The following is a 22,366-nucleotide window of genomic DNA, read 5'->3' as shown; positions in this document are numbered from 1 at the left end:
CTTGGGTCCACGGATGACGCGATTTATCATACTGAGAGCAGAACTATATAAAAAGATTCAGTTTAAGCAATCCCGAAATCTTGAGCGATGGTACCGGATGTGTGGATTATATTCGATATCTCTGAGAGAAGCGTTCCAAGCATGGTCACAAGCGTGATGCTACGCTATTCGCGGTCGGGTCGCCTGAGATACAGGCCTGCTTAATTGATTTTCGGGTCGCGCGAGTCGGTTCTGTATCTTTGAAGCGTACTGCTGACAGCCGCAAACGCGCATGACAAAGCACGCACGCGTGCACCCGTCGTTATCGCATCGCGCGAGGCTATGGTCACTGCGCTGTAGCGGCAGTGCTACACGTTCGCTGCTGGCGCTCGGGGACAGAGAATACACCTGTAGACCTATGAAGAGCGCCTTGTCAGAACATCCCCGATAAGATTTTATTTTTTTTCCACGGCAGGCTGCTCCAAGGGCTGCTCCGGAGCTCTATATATAGATAAAAATGTGATCGACTGTGTACTAGAAGGCTACGTGTAGTGGGGCAACCATCTCGAACTCGGTGACTTTCGGAGCTCCCATCTGACCATTAGACCATCATGCGTGATCGATTTTGTATAAATATAGAGTAACACTGACATGCATGTATGCACGTTTAGGTTAGTAGCTGCCCCATTCTGTTTTCATTAGCGCATCGATGGACTTTGCCCTGCTTGCAAACAGCGTGGCTTAGAGGTGCACGCCCTGACATCGAAATAAACCAATTTAGGTATCAAGCCTCACACCCACCACAAACGGGTCAAATGAGGTAGTGCAGAGTAGGGCTTAACCCCGGGTAGACGCTTGGCCAGCGTCACGACGCTTTAACCCGTCGTTTGCCGGCTCCCTAATAAAGTTATACATACATACATATATCCATGCATTTCGCCACAGCTTTTCCCCTCGCATCTTCCGCGTCTCGCTGTCAGCAACAACCGAATGTTTTGCCTTCCACGCTAGTTCCACGTGCACAGAGAACGGAGGTCGAGAGAAGGTCTATTAATAGCAAGGCGTAAAGGAAACGCTGCGCGCGGATTCAACGCTAGCGCCGTGACGTTCTTTCGCTATTGCTGCTGCAGAAAGTCTTCGCAGAAAAGCTGAAATGCATGCCACGCCCGCGGTGTCAAGCAATAGCGCGCACTTCAGAAGTAATTAAATTTGTGGAACACCCACTCGCACGTGACACAAGACATCGGGCGACAATTATAACTTTTGTTGATCTCGCATATTACCGTCCTGAAAGAAAATTATAACAGCAGTACGCTACGGACACCTTTCATCTACTGCATCCGTTCTTCGTCTTTTAATTTGGCAAGGTCGAGGTTAGGAGAGCTGTACTATTTGTCGTGATGTCCGTGAGCACGGATCCGGCAATGCCCTCTTCGTTATCCTTTAACCAACGCATGGCTTGCGAACGCACAATTCTCTAGCCTCTTTTGCTGACTCGGTGTGTGTACATCTCCGGACGCGTGATGCACAAATCGGAAAGCTTTCGCAGTCTATGGAGGACGTACTCACTAGACGAGACTCTCTCCCTCGAAGATGCCCTCGGCAAAGAGGATCACAGCCCGGATGACGGTCTCGTTGTTGGTCTCCAGTGCCAATTCCACGTGCGGCTGCATCGCGCCAAGCCACCATCATTTTGACGCGTGCTCAGAGACTGGAAGTAAGAGAATGATGGTCTTCCCACTGACGCCTATAATTTTATAGCGAAGTGAAGACTGCGCGAAACGATAGTTACCGCGAAGCTTTTGAAAATGCGAGAACACGTCTACGTGCTTGCGCGAAAAGAGACTATACACGGAAAACACTGGCGACAGGTAATTTTGACAGATGAAAAATTACCCTTGCATCATTGAGCGAAATTGCATCTCAAACATTCTTTAGTCTATACTTTTCTTTTGAATGCGAAAGCATTAGAATCGAGTGCCATAAACGTGAACGCTGTCCGCAGTGTGTCTCCAGCCTAATGGTCGAAGCTGTCTGTGAGGTTTTTGTGACGTGAGTCTGTATTAAGGCGAAAACCTTTATTGCCCCATCGTTGTCATTGTCGTCAGCAAAACTGTCACGCTTTTGCGGCGGCTCTGATTGGTCGAGACGGGATGACATCATGGAGGTCTCGACCAATCACAGAGCACCACCACAGTATTCGCGAATGCGTGCCTTATATGGCCATATGCCAATCAATTATAAATTACTAATTAACGATTTTACTGGTTACTGATCAACTAATAAATTGCTAAGTACTGATTGATAATTAATTACTAAACGCTAAAACGGATTGTTAATTACTAACTGATTATAAATAATTAATACATATCCAGTTACCAATTACTGACGAATTTCTAATTATTGACTTATTAATTAATACTTGTTAGGTATAACTATGTTAATTTACTAATTAATGCCGCGGACCCGGTAAAATCAACCGCATGACAGTGAACGTAAAACCGCGAAGATACAAGGAGCGCGACCTTGTCGCTGCCAAGCAAAATTCACTGAATAAATGCACTCGCAGAATGTGAAAGAGTAATCGCTCGCTTTACTCGTAGCAGCATTCGTCGCTACATGCGCAACAGTCGCATAGCAGAATGCAGCACTCAGGCTTTTGCCTTTCATCACTTTAGTCGCCAAAGTGTCCTCAAAATTTTAACTATAGACTAAAATATAACAAAAAAAAAACTTGGATATAGCGAGACTAAGACATAAACGGGACTTGGATATAGCGAAATTCTTGTATATAGCAAAAGGCTGGGATTAAACTGGGCGAGTTGGTGCACATGCATTTTCGGAACGTAGCGCCACAAAACGGAGACAAAAAGTGTCTTGTCCCTCCATTTTTTTGACCTCGTCCTTTCGCGCTACGTCCCCATAATGGTTAAGAAAAGTCAGTATAATGAAAGAAAGACTCGGATATAATGGTAGACAGATATAAAGAAATAATGGGATGTAAACGAAGTAGGAAAGGCGCATGCGTTCGCATTGCGTCTAAATCTAACTGGTCTCCCCTAATTTTTTTTCCCATACGATATGTACTTGAAGAAACGGCTCTGGAATAAATTTGGTCTCTTACGAATAGCCAGTGCAGATATATAGATAACCTAGCCCGACACAGTCGCTGGTAACAACACTGGTAAACATGGACGCTTTTGCGGAAATAATGTGCATGAGAAAGTGTTATGAAACGAAATCAATAAAATATCACTCCTCATGTCAATGGCACGCCAGTTTGCTAAACGACATTTACTGATTTCATTTTATCCTCCTGGTCTGATTTGGCGTATAAGAAAGGAAAAGCGACGAGAAAGAGGAAAAATAAACTTGGTATACTTGGCTATGAAGTTTGGACAGGCAGCGGCTAAAGGGCCCCTGAACTGATGGAAGCGAAGTGAGCTCCGCACGGATTATATCGCACTACAATTGCAGCCGCAATTGTTGTTGTTGTTGTGGCTGTAGGAAGAAGGAAAAGAAAATGCACGGGCCTGCTACTGGCTCTGTAGCTGAGCCACCTCCGCAGCCTCGTGCGGACAGAAGTGAGAAAGTAGAGAAGAAAGAAAAAGAAGAGGGAGAGAAAGACGCGCGCCGCAACAACAGGCGTCGTCCACCACCGAAGCAGTGGCGGGTGAAATGACGGCCTAAAACTAATTATAGCAGTTGATTTTTAATGAGGGCGCATTCACTGGTGCTCACCGGAACGCCGTCGGAGCCTGAATTGATGGCAAGGAGAGTCTTCAGCTGCGTGTTGGCCTGCGCAGTACAAACCGGTCGTCACGGTTAAATCAAGATGCATAGTTAAAGTTGGTGACAACCATCGCTGGAGTTCGTAATAAATATTTGTTTTCTTTGTGTAGTTAGTGATGGGAAACATGACCGGAAATGAGAGCACCATACCCCATATCAGTAAAAATACCGGTCGGATCCGTGCTACTCCGGAACTGGAGTAACGCATAAACTTTTTTTTCCCTCTGTTGCGCTTCTCTCAAGGCACCTATTCTTTTTTTCCTCATCTACATGTTCCCGTTCGTTACTTTCTTCCTCCGAGTTTTCCTGAATACTGCTGATAACGTATCATCCGCGTTTACTGTGCCATTCGGCCAGTTGTGCACTGACGTTCGCTGCACATGGCGATGCATGTAATGTGAGCTTAATGAAGACAGCGGTGCTCTTATAGGACAACATTGGTCTGCGTTTCTAATCGTGCACACGGACAGATGGACAAAATGTGTGTTCATGAGATAGTGAAAACATTTATCTTGAGAGTTCCATGCATTAACTTTTTAAGCACCGTTTATCATTTAGATTCCAGCAACAATATCCAACCATATAAAACCAATTCGCAAGTTTGCCAAAGAATATACGCATGCGTAATTGTTACACGAATATACACAATTTCATACATTATATCCCGCTGGTGTGCTGAACACAGAACACGTTCGGTAAGTATACGGCATCCACAGAGCAAGCTTGCAGCTGCGTGAAGGTGCGTGAACCTTCTGCGCAAAGGGAACTTGTCTTGGCATCATGTTACCCTGTTTAAGGGTATAAGTTGTAAAATTGGTCTGTAAGAAAGGTTTTGTTTTGTTTGCGGGGTTTATCGTCCCAGACAGACTCGGGCTATGAGAGACGCCGTAGTAGAGGGCTCCGCAAGTTTCGACCATCTGAGGTTCTTTAACGGGCTCTGACATCGCACAGCACACGGATGTGATTCCGTTTCGTTTCCATCGAAAGGCGGCCGCCGTAGCCTGGATTTTATCCCGCATCCTTGGGTACAACAGTCGAACGCCCTATCCATTGAATTACCGCGGCGGGGTTTTGCAAGAAAGGAAAGACGCAGTAATTGTCACACTTTTCGGTGGGGCAGCTGGTATTTCTACTATCTGAGCTTCTTCAACGAGCATGTCGAACAGCGGCTGGGTGATGCAAGAGCGCACTCGGTCTCTGCGAGTTACAACCGCTTCGTTTCGCGAGCGTTTCTTGTTACGCTTGTGTTTGCTTTGACAAAGGCCACTGGCGTGAGGGGACACTTATCGCTAACACTGGAGAGCTTTATCTGACAACACCTTTGCTCGCACATGGCGTGCGTGCTGTGAGGAGTGCTCCCGACCCTGAATGTGCGACGGAGTTTGTGTAGCACTGCGGACAGTGTCTCCAAGAGTCGAGCTGCGCCGTGCTTCGTACAGAATGAAACGAGCAGCTCGATGGAGTTGTTTCCTATGACAATAGTGTTATTCCTCAAGTGTCTCCAAGAGTCAAGCTGCGCCGTGCTTCGTACAGAATGAAATGTGTAGCTCGATGGAATTGTTTCCTATGACAATAGTGTTATTCCTCAAGTGTCTCCAAGAGTCGAGCTGCGCCGTGCTTCGTACAGAATGAAACGAGCAGCTCGATGGAGTTGTTTCCTATGACGATAGTGTTATTCCTCACATAGTGTTACATCTCTGAAACAGCCTTTTTCCTGAACGGGGGAACGTGAATGCGAGGAACGAGCTCTCGGTGTCCTCGCCTGCATAGACGCACTAAAGTATAAGTGACTGTATAGCAGTTATTGGATGCGAACGGCGAGTTTAAGACGGCTGCAACTTGTAACAGGAAAGAAAGTACAAATCGATTAGTTAGGGCTCTGCATACAGAAGGCGTAGTTAAGCAAATAATGACCTTGATGAATCCCTGTCGGAAAAGAAAGTACAGAATATTCTCTGTTACGACAGCATTTTTGTACAGTTTTTGACAGAAAACCTGTTGTGACAACAGAACTTTCTGTAGTAACATCAAACCTTTCTGTCGTTGCAACAGAAAATTACTACAGAAAGAACTATAGAACTACAGAAAAGTATTACAAAGCTACAGAAAAATCTGAAGTTTACGACAGAAATAAATAATATTTTGTCGCATTTTTGACACGGTTCTGTAGTTTTTTTTTCGACTGGAATTGCTTTTCAGATCGAAATTATTGCTTCAAACTCAAGCCTCTGTTCACGCAACCGTCCCAACGTATCTCAAATTAAACCACAAAAAAAAAAAATGTAGATGTCACCCTCCGCTAATGGTAGCGTTTAATTTGAGAGCTTTTGTTAATTGCTTCCGTCCGCTACGTTCATGGCTCTTTCTCCTTTTTTCCACTTCTTTCATCATTCCTTTCTTCAAGGCGCGGCTCGAAGTCCACAAAGACTTTCACATTCGCATTTCTTTTATTCGTAACAAAGATATATTAATGACTTTAATTCTGAGTACATACATTACGCGCATGCATACAGGTGCGGCCAAGATATGCCAGTAAAGGTGATGCTTATAAAGTTTGCAGGGCTCCGAAAATGATACTTCTCCTACCCTCCACAGCCATTTTGAGCTTCGGGGGTGTCGTAACTGCCCCACCTCAAAAGCCAATACTGTGGCCTGAGAACTTTTGACCATCCCTCTACATGCGCCAACAAAAGTTTGCGGACCGTGGATACGCGGAGAGTAATGACCTGTGCTAGTAGCACAACTTATTATTCTTTCAGGTTGTGCGCGTTGGCTGCGAGAGCAGTGAGCTTTCTGCGGCGGAACCTATGGTCCGGAAAGCTTTTCTTGAGCCTCTGCATGTATGCGCACGCAGTGGTTGCGCACAGGCTGCCGATGTGGCGCAGCAGTTACGTAGCAAGGTGCGCTCTCACCGGTATGGACCCGTAGCGTTGGTCTGTGGCAGTTGCTCCCGCTGCCGTGGGTCCCTTGGCGTTTGCCTCGTAGTTCCGCATCTCGAGCAGTAGCATCTGCGCATGCGGGTTAGCTCGTTTATCATCAATCCCACAGCGACATTAGCATCACATCCTGAGCCACGTTGCAAAAGTGATGTGTATAGTAATGGTACGCAGCGTGTATAATACTGCACTGGATATTTAAACGGAAACAGTTTTTAATATTTCACTGTACCAAACAATTCAGAGGCATCAAAATTCCCGAGCTTATAATTTTGTCTGATGGTTAGCCTTTCATTTTAATAACCAGGAAAGCCTGAAGAGTGGTCTACTTCCTGCCACGAAGGAAATGTGTCTGGTAGTTAGTGCAGACTTTAGTTGTATTAGGCTGTGATATCGTTGTCTTGTATTAGGCTATAATATTCTTATGCTGCGGTAATGGTACATAGCTTGTAATATCTCGAAGCTGCATGGCGGTTGTCGTTGTAGAGGGCTTTCGGTTTAATTTCTACCACGTTGTATACGTTAGAAATTAGCGTGCAGTGACAATAACAATGTCACAGGACCGTTTCCGCAATTCACTTCCGTCAGAAATCGGCCGTCGTGGCTGGGACACGAACCCGCAACTTTTGGTTCAGCAGCTTCACCTGTCTGAGCAATTTAGCCGCTCCGCGCTGGGGTTGCTGGCAGTGCTATTATCAAATGTTACAAAACGTTAGCGTCCAGCCTCACAACATAAACACTATACATCCCAACAGCGCTAGCACGCAACTCATAAGGTGCAAGCACCAGACTGACAAAACTTAGTATCAGATTATAACAGCGTTAGCAAATACGATTTTTTTCTGGTAAGATGGCGTTGCCCAACTGCAATACTGTCCTCCTCACAGGAGGGCCCACTCGCCTGCTTTTTGTGGCTGAGTTCCCGGATTGTGTCCTGCTCGAACGTGGCGTCCGCTAACTGCTGCCGGAGTTCGGTGGTCGTCGGCAGGTAGCCCCGCACTGCGTGAATAGGATACACGCCGTCAACGTGCTGCTCGAAAGCGCTTTGATCACACTCCTTTCGAAACTCTCTGCAGCCACTAGGGCGTATAGAGCTGACACTGTGATTGGCTCAAAACGGAAAGGTTAGTAGACTGTGAGACCTCCCGCGGAATTCAGACGAAGAGCTTTGCTCTGAACACATAGCGGAGGTGTGTGTGTAGGGGGGAGGGGGTCATCGTGGAAAACTTTCCTTGGTAGGTGGCACTTCTATCTGTTAAGCTCCCGAAACTGGGCATCCATTAGTAATAGCAGATTTGTATTTGCTAACCCGTCTGCAGTGCCTTCTGGGTGCCGCGCGTTTGACCACTAGGTCTTGATGAGCACACGTTGGTTGCATAAGTGCAGATACAAAAAAAAAAAAAAGAACAATGACATCAGCAAGCGTTTAAAGTTCTTGAAAATAAAATTTTCGCACAAGCGAAAGCAAAAATGTTTTAAACTATACGCGGGAATACTGCTTGTAAAGGTCAGTTTTATTGTAAGACCAGTCATCATGGTACCGGTTGGAACCGCAGGATAATCGAGTATGTTATCAACTTGATGCAAATAGAAAAGAGTGGTTAGCGGTCAGGTGGCGCGTAGCCATAATGACTGCCACCAAGGTTATAGCGAGAACTCCGGTTGCCGATTGAGCTTTAGAGTCAAGATATGAATTCCGTGCACGGTGGGACAAACCTTCTCCGTTGACGGAGCATACGATTAGTTCTTCGCGGCCGTCGTGACAATAGTCCGCCTGCACGATGCCCGCCACGCTGTGCGCGAAGCTGTCGCGGAACACCACTTCACCCGTCAGCAGGTTCCGGGCGTCCACCTGTGGGCAGTTAATATAGGATCAGGTGTGACTTCCCATTCGGAAAGCGAAATATACACGACTGGGAAAATAACCGAACTGTAGTAGAATAATTTTGTGCCTAAGGTGGCGAAAGGTGTTTTTAGCTTTTTGCTGTTGAAATAATATGATCCTGCGAAGAGATATACAATGCGGTACAGTACAACCCAGTACAATACAATACAATAAAATGCAATGCAATACAATACAATACAGTACAATACAATACAATACAATACAATACATAGAATACAATGCAAGTAAGGAGTCGAAAAATTACAGAACCATATCGGGCAAAATATCCTATAACTCTGTTGTAACGTCAGATTTTTCTTTCGTTCGTAATACCTATTTGTAGCTCTGCAGTTTTTCTATTCTCTAAGTTTTAGTTGTAGAGTACTTTTATGTTGTAACTGCAGAAAATTGTGATGTTACTACAGAAATTTCTGTTGTCACAACAGGCTCACTGTCAGAATTAACCGTACAGAGGCTCTGTTGTGACAACATAAGTTTCATGCACTTTTTTTCGACCGGGTGTTAATTCCGTAATGAGTCAGATCGGCTTAAACCTAAAAGGATTTAACTGGCATTGCGGTCATTTGAGAGGAAGGTGCAAACAAACTTCTCAGAACATCGACTGAAAGTGGCGAAAAAATTATGAAATTCATTTTAGAACACGGAGGATGTGAGGTTTTTTTTTTTTTTTTTTTATGCTCGCGGCTTGTCTGCCGTGGCAGAAATATATGATAGTGAAGAGTTATACAGCACGTGAGTTCTACACCGTCCTCTTTATACACTTTCAAACCCAGGCCCATCTGGACAGTATATGCTGTGAACGGCCGGCAGGGGGCGCCGGAGTTTCCAGAGAGGGCATTCGACGCCGAAAGCGGAGAAATTTCCATACTCATCTACCGCTGAGAAACAAACAGATATTCGTTCAGGATTCCTCCTGAGAGGAACAATCTTATCAAACCAGCGAAAACCACAGTCTTATATTCAAGAATCTTCAAAGAAACGAACGAGCATACGAATCAATCTTGCATTAAGCAGCTCAGCACGTGTACTGACACATGACACGTTATAGCAGTGCAAGCAAAAAACACACGAAAAGGTGGAATACCTAAATCAACGCGTCCCGTGCCGAGTGCATGCTGTAATATACCTCGGCACAGCTGTGGCTATCATTAGTTTATGTGAACGCAATGTTCCTTTGCCATCCTGTCCTTACTGACACTACGAAAGCTAAACATTTCGACAGATTTGCCTGTCTGGTTGGGTTGATAACTAAATAAAACTTGAAATTTCTCCAACCAACACTTTTATTTTATAAAACCCGACGTTTCGGAGCCGGCTCGGCTCCTTCTTCAGGGTTGCATGACGCGGTGCTGCGTGCAGCTATAAGTAAAGGAATGGTCGAGGGGGAGAAGAAGGTGGGGGGGGGGAGAGAATGGGGAGGGGGTGAGATGTGTGTGAAAGGAATGAGAAGGAAGGAGGGGGGTTTAGACGAGTGAGGGTGCCGCAGGTGCAGGTGTGCTCGCTGGCGACTTTTTTCTTTTCTTCTGTGAAGTGGCCAGGAGAGAGCGAAGACCTTGCAAGTATACAGCAGGGAGGTTGCCTATTGTCCGGTTGATGTTATTTGCGGTAGACTGTATGTGCCATGACTCGAGGAGGCGTCTTTTGCGGTAATTGGTCTCGATCTCCAAGATGAACGTTTCTTCGAAATTTATTCTGTGGTCGGAGTCTTCTGAATGTTCAGCTACGGGGTTGCGTTCTCTTGAAAAATTTCGTACATCGTTCTTGTGTTGCCGAATTCTTTCTTTTAGGTTTTTTGTTTCGCCAATGTAGCTAAAATAAAAGTGTTGGTTGGAGAAATTTCAAGTTTTATTTACTGACACTACATACGGCATTAACAGCTTTTTCCTTTCCCGCTTCGGTCGAGCCATCAATCCGCCTTTTTCACAAGGCCGCTCTACGCATGCGCGCCCCTCCCCTGGTTGAAAAAAAAAAAAAAAAAAAAACCGCCAGCCCAATCTGCACATGCACAGTTCTTGGCCTCCGTGATCGACACAGCCGTAACTGATCTCGGAGGCCATGTGTAGTTAATATTCTTGACAGGCGTATGCGACAGATGGCGGTAGCTGTCCAGAACAAGGACGTTTTCAACCAGTAGCAGACGACTTTTCAACCACTCCCAGAGGGCGCCACACTTTGTGAAAAAGGCGGATTGAAATTCGAAGCACATCTACGGAAGAGCGGGGAGTTCGTCGTACCTTGCCATTGCTCCAGCCCGTGATGAGCTCCGGCTGTCCGTCGCCATCGATGTCGTACCCGTGTAGGCACACAGCGTGGTTCTTGGACTGCGCACGAAGACACCGATTCATTCAAACGGCGCATGTGCGACCGCTCCAGACGCCGTAACTTTAGATAAGATCAACATGCATGCTTTAGGAAGGTACAATTCATGGCAACATAGCAAGCAGAACGACAGGTCGAGCTGTGATGCGTGCTCTCTGATTGGACAGCAAGTGAGCTTATAACAGCGTATATTATGCGAAGAAAGGTTCGGACATCCCTGGAGGAGTCATGAAAGGTTATGTCTGACATCGTCCTGAGACGACAACCGAAATCAAAACTTTTTCAGGAGAGGAAATTCGCGATATAGATGTCTCGCTTCTCAAAGAATAATACCTGAGCGGCGCGCCGTGAGGGAAGGGTGGGAGGAGGGAGCGAAATAAGGAAAAAAAGAACCGTATGATGGAAAGTTCTACAGTAATTACATTGCACAGGACACGATGTCAGCGTAGTTAGCGAAGGCGACGGGGAAAGACTGGGAGGAGGTTATACGGAAAGGCAATGTGTGATATTTGTCTCACGCAGTATGAGCCCCGCTATAATATCGCGCTCAAGAATGCTTTCCCTCGTGAATCGAGAGCCAGGGAACGTATGTATTCTGCTTGGAGTGTTTACTGGGTATAGACAAGTCATCTCATCGGTCCATGCCGACTGGTCGGAACACCAATTAGGAGTGTTCCAGCAAGTGGCCTCCCTTTTACTGTTATACCGTACCCAGGTGACTTTGCACATCTGGGTAATTCAAGTGCAGAACTGCCCAGTTTAAATCAAGTGCACCTTAGATTTTTATTAAAGCATATACCAAGAGAAATTCGAGGCTTTAAAAGGGGGGTGATGATATCAGGACGCTCGGGATAATAGGGTTGTTTCAGCACATATCGGACAAGGTTAGTGGGAAATATACGGGAGAAATCTTTTTTCTGTAGTGGACGTGTTTAGGCGATAATAATTACGGCATGTGATCGGGCGAAATCAATATCAGGTCGATAATTTTGACATTGAAGGCGGTAGGATCTTGTAAGCAAAGAACGTGATTGGAGAGGCAGAGGCGAACTCTGCCTTCTTCGCAGCCCATGGAAGGACGCGCACAGTTTAATTGGGAGTGCGTATTTAGTGAACATCTTTACTGTACGAGCCCAGAGGAGGAAAAAAAGAACACCTGACAAAGGAGCAAAGCCAGAATAAAATTCGAAATTTCTTACTGAAATCTCACCTACTGCCTTGGTATATTTTGCAAGTATCACTAAACTACAGATCCCACTGTGTTCTTGCTCGCGTATGACCTCTTCTCTTTTTATGTCCGACTTTTTTTCTTTTGGTTTTACTTTCTCTCTTGTTTTCTTTTCATCAACTTCCAATGTACACCTGAATAGCTCTCTCTGCTTCCTAACTCTTGACCAGTTCTCCACTGTGGGTATGGGTTATTTGCTGCATAAGGTTAACAGCAGCAACAATTAAAAAGCAAGGTGTAGACACGCATGTGTGCGAGTGTGTGCATGACGACATTAAGGTGGCGGTCCCACTCCAGTGGTGGAAAGGCGACCCTTTTGGTGATATTCATAAGCCTAGTGCGCCTCACTCGTATAGTTTATAAATGTGACTAATATATTTGTAAAGTTTATTTCCTCTCCTTTCTAATGGTGCATTTGGTTTATAAATAGCTGCAACGGCCTTTAAGCTGTAAAGGAAAACACAAAGATAAGAAGCGGCTTTTTAGCTCTTGTCTCAGGAAAAGCAAAATTGTGCAAAATCTGTATCAGGAGTATGATAACGCTGTTCTAACGGCACATATTGAAGCAAAACCTGCAGCAGGTGTGTATGCTTTCTTGCAGCGGACAGAGAGAAGGGATCTTTCTTGCCTTGATCCTCCAGATGCGCTCCGTGCCCCGGTACACTCCGATGGTTCCGTTGGCGAGCGCGTAGGCGAAGCACTCTTGCGTCAGCGGGCACAGCGCCGTGATGGCCTCCGTCTCGGTGATCTCTGCCACTATGACGTCGTCGCGGAACACTCGGATGTCGAAGTCCTCCGACCCCACGAGCAACTGTGCGAACACGCGCACGGTTTCGAGCTGACAGCCGGACGCACAGGCTTATTTTTTTATTAATTAATTTATTTATTAGTCCCCCAAAGGCCCACGAGGGGCATTACATGAGCGGTTATCTCGGTTAACCAGGAACGCGAATACTACTTCCACTCGAATTATGAGTTGCAATGCAGAATGTGCGCATTTGCTGTAGTAATTTTATAGTCAATGTGTCTCCGCGCCTGAGTCCAAGCTGCGGTGGAGGCCAACATCGCCTGCGCATTTTAGGTTGGTAAGGTGTTCGCCAATGTGGTTACATCACAGTGTATAAAGGTGTCTCCCAGCCTGACAGAATATGACTGGTATTTCCTCGCATGGTAGGTGCTAGCCTTTCGTGTTTTTTTTTTTTTTTTTTTTTTTTTTTAGCATATATAGGTATGAGTGCTCTATGTCTTGGTTATGCAAAGTTTGAATGCCCGCTGATGTTACCGCCGTACCAAATCTTTTGCATAGCCTAAAGAGTATCATACATGGGGAACGTTTTTTTTTTAGATGATGTTAGCGCGACGTGGAACCCTCCGCGGTTGTGGGACGCTGAACTGAAGATACATGGGAAAGGAAGCGGCGTTCGCTGTCACGTATCCCACTACCATAAAGCGAATGGGATCAGCAAATACGGCAAGCGAGTGTTCAAATCGCGAAACTGTACATTTGAACACCACTGTACTAACTTTAGCGTGAGTTCCAAAGTCTGGACTATGACCTGCATGCTGGAACGAATGACTACGCGCACTTTGGGAAGCCGGGATGCGCGTACTTTCCTGCGCGAGTTTCCTCGACACACTTCGCTTTAGTAAAAAAAAAAAAAAAGAAAAACCCACAGCCATTTTGATCCGAGTTTATGTCGTGCGCTCTAAAAAAATCGAGGTTTCTTGCTTAATGCATGCAGCGTTTATTTCCATGATGATCATATATTTCCGTGTCCGAGTCATTGCCCAAATCACTGCCTAGCTCTTCGGCCATGGCGGCTATGTTGGCTTGCCGTCGTATAGCAACGCTCCTTGTATCCCATTTCTAACAAGACTATATAATTACAAGACTTCACTATATTCTGCGTGTTTTTCTGCATTCTGAGGGATGAATGTGACCTATGTGGACTACTGCTTCTGAATTCGTCTCAAACATTGCGTCGTCCATGTTGCTTAGTGAGTGAGCTAGATTCGCTGTGAAGCAGAAGTCTCACCTCGTTAAGGCCGTCCTTGTTATAGTCGTAGAGGGCGAGCGCCCTTACGTTGTCTCCGGTCACCTGTGGAAAGTAAGTAAGACGACGCTGTCATGACACCTATGTGGCTGAGAACTTATGCTAGGGTCCAGCCTCCTTAGGACCGGCGTTCCGCGTACAAGACGACGACCAGAAGAGATTTACGAAGAAGGCTTCGTAGCGTTGTGTGACGCTTCTGAAACAGATGCGCGTTTATTTCTCGCCCGTAATTTGTCGAGGGGTCCTGTTTTTAAGAGCTGGCTCATACCTTGTGAATGGTTATTACCTAATGCGTGCTTGTCTACCAACTGTACACGTAAGCAGACTGTGAGGAAGGAAGCACTGGCCAAAGGTACCCATAACTAGTAATTTTTTTTTATTCACGTCAGTAGCCGACACCTTGATCGAGTATAAACAAATAAAATTTCATCTACGATAAATTTAACCTACAAATAAATCTGTCTGAAAAATTCCTTTCTAAATGAAATTGGTTGGTTTATGGGGTTTAACGTCCCAAAGTAACTCAGGCTATGAGAGAGACCGTAGTGGAAGGCTCCGGAAATTTCGACCATTGGGGTTTCTTGAACGTGCACTGACATCGCACAGTACACGGGCTCCTTGCGTTTTGCCTGCACAGAAAAGCGGCCGCCAAGACTGGGATTCGACCTCGAATCCTTGCGCACAGTAGTCGAGCGTCCTAACCACTGCGTCACCCAGGTGGGGCCTACATGAAATTATTTGAAAAGTAAAACAGCATTTCAACGCTCAAAGATGGATAAAGTGGTTAAATTTACTTAAGCAGCCGGTGAGGGAAGCGCGTTGCGGTTAGCTGCCGAGTTTAAAATGAGTAAATTTTACATTCGACTGCTCAATGCGGCTCGTCTATAATTTTACACTTTTTTCATCCACGGGAACGCCGAGCGCCGACGGGCCCACCAAGTGTCTATTTCACAGGCATCGTGAGCGGGGTCGCAGCTATAATACCAGAGCTGCCCGAGAGTTACTTTAAACTGTAACATTACAATCACTACAAACTGTACCGTCCAGAAGACGTCCTCTCCCTGGTGATCGAAGCCCTGAATGGAGCAGTTTCCGCCAACCAGCACCACGGGATTCCTCAAGCTGCCCAGGTATCCCGTGGTCACGCTGTTCGCACCGTCCGCCACCTGCGTCACAGAAGACAACAAAACTGTGAATTTAGCATAAAATAAATTGACACAGCGGCTTTTAGCGGTGTCTCGTGGACATATTTCCATGACGGTTAGACTATTTACGTTCACCTTGTCAATACTTCTATTTTCTTGCCCTCTCGATGTAAGTTGCTCCGTGAATGTTACTACCGTCTCTGTTTAAGTCTGTTTCACGCTGTTAGGTTTTTCTGGCATAATTCAACCAATGCGCTTCAATGTATAGTGTGGGCTGAGGTCGCAATTGGTTTATCACACATAGCAGTTTATATTACTGTACACCCAATGAACACGTCAGTGGTCGAGGGAACAACCACCGATGTAGCCTCATAAGAGGAGAATACGTATCGGATTGTTGCGTGTTGGGAAAGTGTAGGTCATACCTCCCTGAAGAAAAGGTCGCAGTTGTTCTCCACGTCGTACGCGAGCAGCGAGGTCGGTGTGCCAACCATCAGCACGTCCTCCTTGGCGCCAGGCTTGAGACTGTCGGCAGCCACACAGCTGACCGTCTGGTTGACGTTCAACAGGGACACATCCCCGCTGGCCACGCCCTCCCAGCGGTCGCCACTGCGCTGCCGGGCCGCTCCTTGGTTATTGTGCACCAGAACCTGCGTGAAGCACATAAGAGCACCTTTCACGACACTTCCCTGCTGGAAAAGCCGCTATAAAGGATTAGATGTCCAGTTAGGACAACTTTAGGAGTCAAGTGGATGCAGCTAGCACAGGACCGGGTTAACTGGAGAAATATGGGAGAAGCCTTCGCCCTGCGGTGGGTATAGTCAGACTGATGATGATGATGATGATGATAGGACAACTTTGACTTAGGTGCCCCGCAATGTTTAGACTAGCCAGCCAGCGATATCAGAAATGTTCTTGCACTCACATTTAGTCTCGTCGACCGGAGAGAGTCTGTGAACATTTGTTTGGCACTGATAAGCATTCATTATTATTTGGTTTGATTACAAAAAGATAGGGGAAAATGAGCAAGGAAACGTGAAAAGGTTGGCACTAAGACTACCGCGGGAAGAGGTGCAAGTCCCGTTTAATGGCGCTATTTCATAACACCGTGAACGGCTTATTGTTGAAAGAAAATAAAAATGGTTCGTGGAGAGAAATTCGAGATACCTTGGACCGGTAATATGTATGAAGGCGAGAGCTTGCTTTCGCAGCGGGGCTCAATTCGAATGCGAGCGTTGCGTTAGGTAACGCTAGGTAAGACAAGTAGGTAAACGAGCGCTGAACTAGTTTGGGGATTAGGGAAAACACTTGGAGGCTCATAAGTCGGTTCGACTCTGTATCACTTAACCAGGCCAGGAGATACATGTCATTTGGGCAGCGAAATGTTATGACACCATCCAGAGCTCTTGACATGAACACTTTTGATGCGAAAGAGATGAATCCTGGCGCCACATGGGTGTCCGTTAGTGGTGTTTTAAGAGCCAATGACGCGCCAGTGGCGACAGAAGAGGTTGGGGGGGGGGGGGGGGAAGAGTCCTGACACAGAGGTACCTGTTGCCATTCTCCCACTTGCCGCTTCGGTGGACTGACAACGGCTGGTGTCACAATTGCAATGACAACTGTGAGCGAGGGACTTGAACCCGTGACCTCCTAGTACGGCATCACATTTGTGACGTAAGCACTCGGACCTGCGACCTTCTCTGGGACGCGAACTGGTGACCTTCTGTAGGATCGGAACCCTAACATAACCAGGGTTGAAACCCCAGACCTTAATTAAGGCATGCAAGTCGACCATACTTTGGGACTCGAATCCTCTACCTTCTCTGAAACCATTGACACTATTACTTCGCCCTGACGTCACCGAATTTCCGGTTAGATTTTATGCGGACAACTAACTTTTGAGGACATGAATTCGTCTCTTCAGCCTATGAGTCGTTCACCTTAGTAATGAGACACATGACGCACTGAACTGACTAAAAGGTGGGAAACGTAAGAAAGTAAGGGTTGCGAGGTAAACGCTGAAAACGGTTCCAGTACCAAACTGAGTATAATAAAAAGTTGCAAAAGCTGCGAAATCAAAGACACAAAGTGAATTACGTTGTTCGTGCATTAGTAAATGGCGTACAGTGGTTATGTCGTAATCGATAGTTTAAAGCGCTCGTCTCGACATAGGGGGCGAAAGAGCCCAAAGTGGGAGTCCGAGCACAGCCATGCGGTAAGAAATATCATCTTATCGAAATGTACGGTTCTGTATTAACTGGTTTGGCTCCATTTAGGTAGACCACCCTGAGAGATGAGACGGCGTAGAGGAGGAGGACCGGACATCAACTATGTGCAGACGGGACAAGCAATGTGTCCTGTCCGAAAACTGTCGCCTTGCGGTCGTATGCCCTCTATGCTGTCCGTGTCCCATTGCTGAAGTTAGATTACCAAAATGGAAACGACATTTTACTACTTTGCTCAAGGTTATGTGGAGGGACCGCTCAGCCGAAAGCAGCACGCTATCATTTTTGATAGCAACTGAGGAACGGAGAAATGAAAGATATGCGCGCATACCTTGTCGGAAGCGGTGGCGGCGGTGAGGCACGGGTGCAGGCCATCGTACTTTCCGACGACTACCCTGCGAGGCAAGATCTTGTGGTTCAGGTGGAAGGTGAACAGCGGCACCAGGTTGTCTTTTCCTTTGGACGTCATGCTATGCCGCGCTCCGAACGCCGGCTGTCTTTGCTGCGGGACCCCTGAATTGATCGCGCGTCACCATGGAGATGCGTCCTCCCCGACACGACAGAGTGGTCGCGTACTCGCTGTCTCCCGTGGCTTGACAGCGAAACGGCTCCTCTTTTAACCGACCGGATCGGCGAAAACAAATAGCGAATACTTGCGCGAGGTTTGTGTCGACATATGCGATGTCGTCAATTGGGTCGGTCTTTGTGAGCGGTGACCCCAGAATTCATCTCGTCGCAGTGTCCTGGACACTCGTGACGTTTTCCTTGCATCTGTAATTGACTCGAAGGGTGTAGTGCCGTGGTCACTCCTCTACGTAGTGCTTGGTGCATTGTTCCTTAGTGCATTACTTTGGATGCCCGTGCTGGAATTCGAATGACCTTCTACGACATAAAACACCTTTGTGTGCCAGTTTACACTTTTACGACGCAGCAAATAATACTATAACACTATTGGTTTTGTTCTTTTCTGGAAGTGGACTACAGTTAGAATTTTTGTTTGTTCCAGCATATATAGATGAACCAGTGAACAATATTAGTGCCGGATGAAGAATTAGGGCACCATGACTGACACTGGACACAGGCTTGCGCTTTTGTGTTTAGTTCTTTACATTATGATCACTTATGCCAAATGGCTACATTGCTTAAGATATATTTAGCTGTTTGGAAATCTTAACTCTGCTTCTTTGCACACGTTAACGGGGGAACGCAGGAAACGTTCATGAAAGCAGTAAGCTTTCTACTTCGACGCATTCGGGCAGGCATATTTTTTTCATCTCTGATTATATTACTTATTTGCGTTTCTGTCGCTTTCATGTGCATCTAACGTACGCCAGTTGTCACATTGACTTTGGCTAAGGATTAAAAGTATACCGAAGCAGAAAAAAAGTGGAGGCAAGTTTAACCATGTAGTTGAAGTTGCAGTTTCTTGCGTTCAATTTATTAGTCAATCAAGTAAAAAAAAGTGCTGAGCGATGTCGGTGCACGTTAAAGAACCCCAGGTGGTCGAACTTTCCGGAGTCCTCTACTACGGCGTCTCTCATAGCCTGAGTTGCTTTGGGACGTTAACCCCACAAACCAAACCAAACCAAACCAAGTAAAAAAAAAAAAAATCAATTAGCAGTTGCGTTTCCGGCGGAAGTTCCAGCGACAAATTGTACAGCGATCCTCCTAGAAGTCCAAATTCATCAGTTTTTGTTTTATGTGGGCTATAAAAGAACCTTTTCCGGTTGAAGAAAATGCGCGCAGGACACGGAATCGTGTGCTTGCGTGCCGCGATAGCCGCGTATACAACCGCGGAATTTATGAATGTAATCGCTTTCGAAGGCGCCTGCGAATCTTAGGGGGCGAAATGTGACTGGAGACAAAGACTGACATCACCGGGCCATGACCAATGCGGAAAACAGCGGATGCGCCAGATCTCAATGTTTTGTCTTCACTTCGAAAAACAAACATTGTTGGTCTGTGTTCTGGCTCACACATGAGTAATCACAAGGGGCAAGTTCGAGCGCGGCCTGTCGCACACAATTCCCTTCAAACCTTTGCTAACCTTTCGTATATTCACTGGTCATGATCTTCCGAGTTTGCGATTGGATGACAGTAATTTATATTTTCTTAAATCCACTCAAAATATTAAGAATGCGTATATAAGTAAAAAACGTCAGACGAGCAAAGCTTTGTCGGGGTTTATAGCGGGCGGCATTCTGCAGGGGACGAAATTTGGTCGTTCATGAAACTGTTGGTCGCGGTTAATTATTCACCGTTTTACGTGAGTACAAATTATTCTGTGGAACTGCAGGAGTGTACAGTCTACAAATACAATTCTTCGGTCCCGCCCAGCAGAAAGGCCGTAATTGTCATGCTCATACGAACGTCAGAGCCTAACAAAAATCTGGTCAACCATCGTTGTTCCTGACTCCTGTTTGGCCCGTGAGATCGTGACATCACAGTCCACGTGTCCTGCCGCGGGTAATCAAATCCTTCGCACGGCATCATTGGTCTGATCAGGTTAGACCCCGGGCAATTTAGTCCTCTGTTCCGCAGTTACGTTATGTGCATGGAACATCGTACGCCTGATCTTAGGCGTTTACAATCGGATTATACACTGCACGCGCTGCCTCTTCGGACTCCGCTGAAATTCAATCAATCAATCAATCAATCAATCAATCAATCAATCAATCAATCAATCAATCAATCAATCAATCAATCAATCAATCAATCAATCAATCAATCAATCAATCAATCGATTGAATGATTGAATGATTGTTTGATTGATTGATCGATCTATTGATTGATTGATTGATTGATTGGTTGAATTTCAGCGGATTGATTGAAATTCATCTTGCGACAGGTTTCAGAAACAGCGTTGGTGTCTGACTGCAGCGCTGACCCGGCAACTTCGCTCTTGCTCTACGTGCTTCAATTCTTGTCGCCTGCAACGGTAGCTCAAGTTAGCGGAGATTTCACCTGGAGGTATCCCAGTAAAAAATGTATCCATAGCTGCGTCGCTGCCGATGAAATTGTGCTCTACGCGAGTGGTCGCATGTTCGATATCGCTGTAGTGGGAGCTCAGCCCGCTTACTGGATAAACGTCGAATATTTGTCCGTCTCTTCACCGCGGGGCGCAAAACACCGGCTCCGCATCCCCGCACCTCGCCCTGGTGCTAGCTGCAGAATTTCTTGGGCCGTTTAATTACCGTGGAAGTTCTGATACCGCATTTTTTTTTGCGCGCTGTCCCTGAATATTTTTGAGGAAACTGTCGAATGTTTGATGAAATTATATTCTATTGCAACATCGTAACTCGACTTTAAGTCTGAGAGGGCTGAGCAAGGAGGATAAATGGAAAATGATAACCTCATCAGCAGACTTTGAGTCCACTGCCTCAAAACGCATCTAACGTAAGTTGAAAGGAAGTGTGGTACCTAAACTAAGTTTGATGCGTGGCAGTGATGCGCTTCGCGAAACAACAGGGTAGCTTTTGGTTGCCGCGACAGCAGTAACACAAATTAATAAATTGTCATAGTGTTAGGATATCGTTAAAGTTTACAGTCTTAGAACGTAACATTGCTACTTCCTATTTACTGTTGGACATCGTGATTGCGTAATATTTGTTGTGAATTTTCTACGTCACTCTTACAAAACAAAAACAAGAGGCTGTAAATTCACCAGGTCGCTGTTTTTCTTCCACTTTAGACCAGTTTTGGTTTCGCAGTACTTGCCTGGATTGTCGCCGTGTACACTGGGTTATTGGCATTAGATTTTTATTTTAACAGGAAGTTAACTGAAAATGTCGCTCCTTTTCGTTGCTTTATCAGGGACTTTCACATTATTTCAGAAGCCGAACAATCGAGGAAAAATTTCTCGCCGCAGTGGCTTGGGATCTTTGGCGTTTGCTGTTGAATTCAGGGCCGTAGAATCAAACCCTGGCCGCCGTGGCCTACTTTCAATGCAATCGAGGAAAAAGGCCCTCGTGCGATTTCAGCACACATTGACCACTGATTGTCCAATTTAGTTCTCGGCCCTTCGCTAGCTACGACATCCTTGGCAGCCCGCATCAGGATGTCAACCCTCACTTACGTACGGCTCAGTAAACCAGAAAAAACAAAAAACAACGAAGACAGAAAAAAAAGCAGCAGCTAATAACAAGCGGGAGCAACACGTTGCTTTTTAACGGTTTACGGGTGAATGACGACAGGGGGAGAAACCGGCCCTGGGCTCATGGTTTATGTTAACGTGTTTGCATGGTTTTGTGCACTGGTGGCTCCTGAAAACATATACTTCGGCCAATGCGCCACAGATATCGGGCACCATAAGCGCGACCTGACCCGAAAGTATATAAGAGGCATTTTAGGAAAGCGGCTTCTGACATCCAGAAACATGCAATTATTTAAGCAGAATAAAATGACTCCATGCAAGCCTTATTGCTCTTACGTCTTACTGCTTTTAATAAACATTTGTTTGCACTTGCGTGTAAGCCGAGAAAACAAACATGGTCTTTGTTTGCGTACGGATAATATTGGTGAAATGCATAGAGCCAACCCCAGGCCAAGAAGAAATATTCTTTAACTATGAGCTTTTTTTTTAAGAACTCTTTCATTTGTAGCTGCATGGTTGTGCTTGGATGGATTCTAATGTATGATTACTTTCTTATTGAGGAGCTATTTTATTTTTCTCTATTTTACTAACAAACGATAGTTGCTTTGATGCCTCTACTGGCACATTCTCATTTTTAATGATTAACTGGAGTTTCCTATACCAGTTATTCTTCACTGCCGAATACATGT

At 45.8% G+C, this 22,366-nt stretch overlaps 2 protein-coding genes across 2 annotated transcripts in view; one reads left to right on the top strand and one right to left on the bottom strand.

Annotated features, from left to right (window-relative positions):
* LOC146182120 (sodium-dependent glucose transporter 1B-like) overlaps positions 1-22,366 on the top strand; it is a 79,928-nt gene that overhangs the window by 830 nt on the left and 56,732 nt on the right. The window lies entirely within an intron of this gene.
* Positions 1,548-18,074, bottom strand: LOC146182123 (BBSome complex member BBS2-like). Its single transcript, XM_084577742.1, has 11 exons — positions 17,916-18,074; positions 15,785-16,009; positions 15,255-15,380; positions 14,197-14,259; positions 12,789-12,971; positions 10,848-10,934; positions 8,424-8,559; positions 7,609-7,706; positions 6,684-6,779; positions 3,721-3,777; positions 1,548-1,646 (listed from the first exon to the last, which is right to left on the bottom strand). The coding sequence occupies exons 1-11, from the start codon at positions 18,051-18,053 to the stop codon at positions 1,548-1,550; spliced, it is 1,308 nt and encodes a 435-aa protein (XP_084433868.1). The 5' UTR covers positions 18,054-18,074.

The sequence above is a fragment of the Amblyomma maculatum genome, chromosome 8, assembly GCF_055883805.1.
Source record: "Amblyomma maculatum isolate TAMU_Amacu chromosome 8, ASM5588380v1, whole genome shotgun sequence".
Taxonomy (NCBI): Eukaryota; Metazoa; Arthropoda; class Arachnida; order Ixodida; family Ixodidae; genus Amblyomma; species Amblyomma maculatum.
This window is presented reverse-complemented; position numbering and strand designations above follow the sequence as displayed.

Excerpts from the sequence above, each read along its gene's own strand:
- LOC146182123 (XM_084577742.1), bottom strand. The coding sequence starts at position 18,053 with ATGACGTCCAAAGGAAAAGACAACCTGGTGCCGCTGTTCACCTTCCAC. Across the intron at positions 16,010-17,915 it reads CCGCCACCGCTTCCGACAAG|GTTCTGGTGCACAATAACCA; the intron begins GTATGCGCGCAT and ends TGCTTCACGCAG. Across the intron at positions 12,972-14,196 it reads ACAAGGACGGCCTTAACGAG|TTGCTCGTGGGGTCGGAGGA; the intron begins GTGAGACTTCTG and ends GTGTTCGCACAG.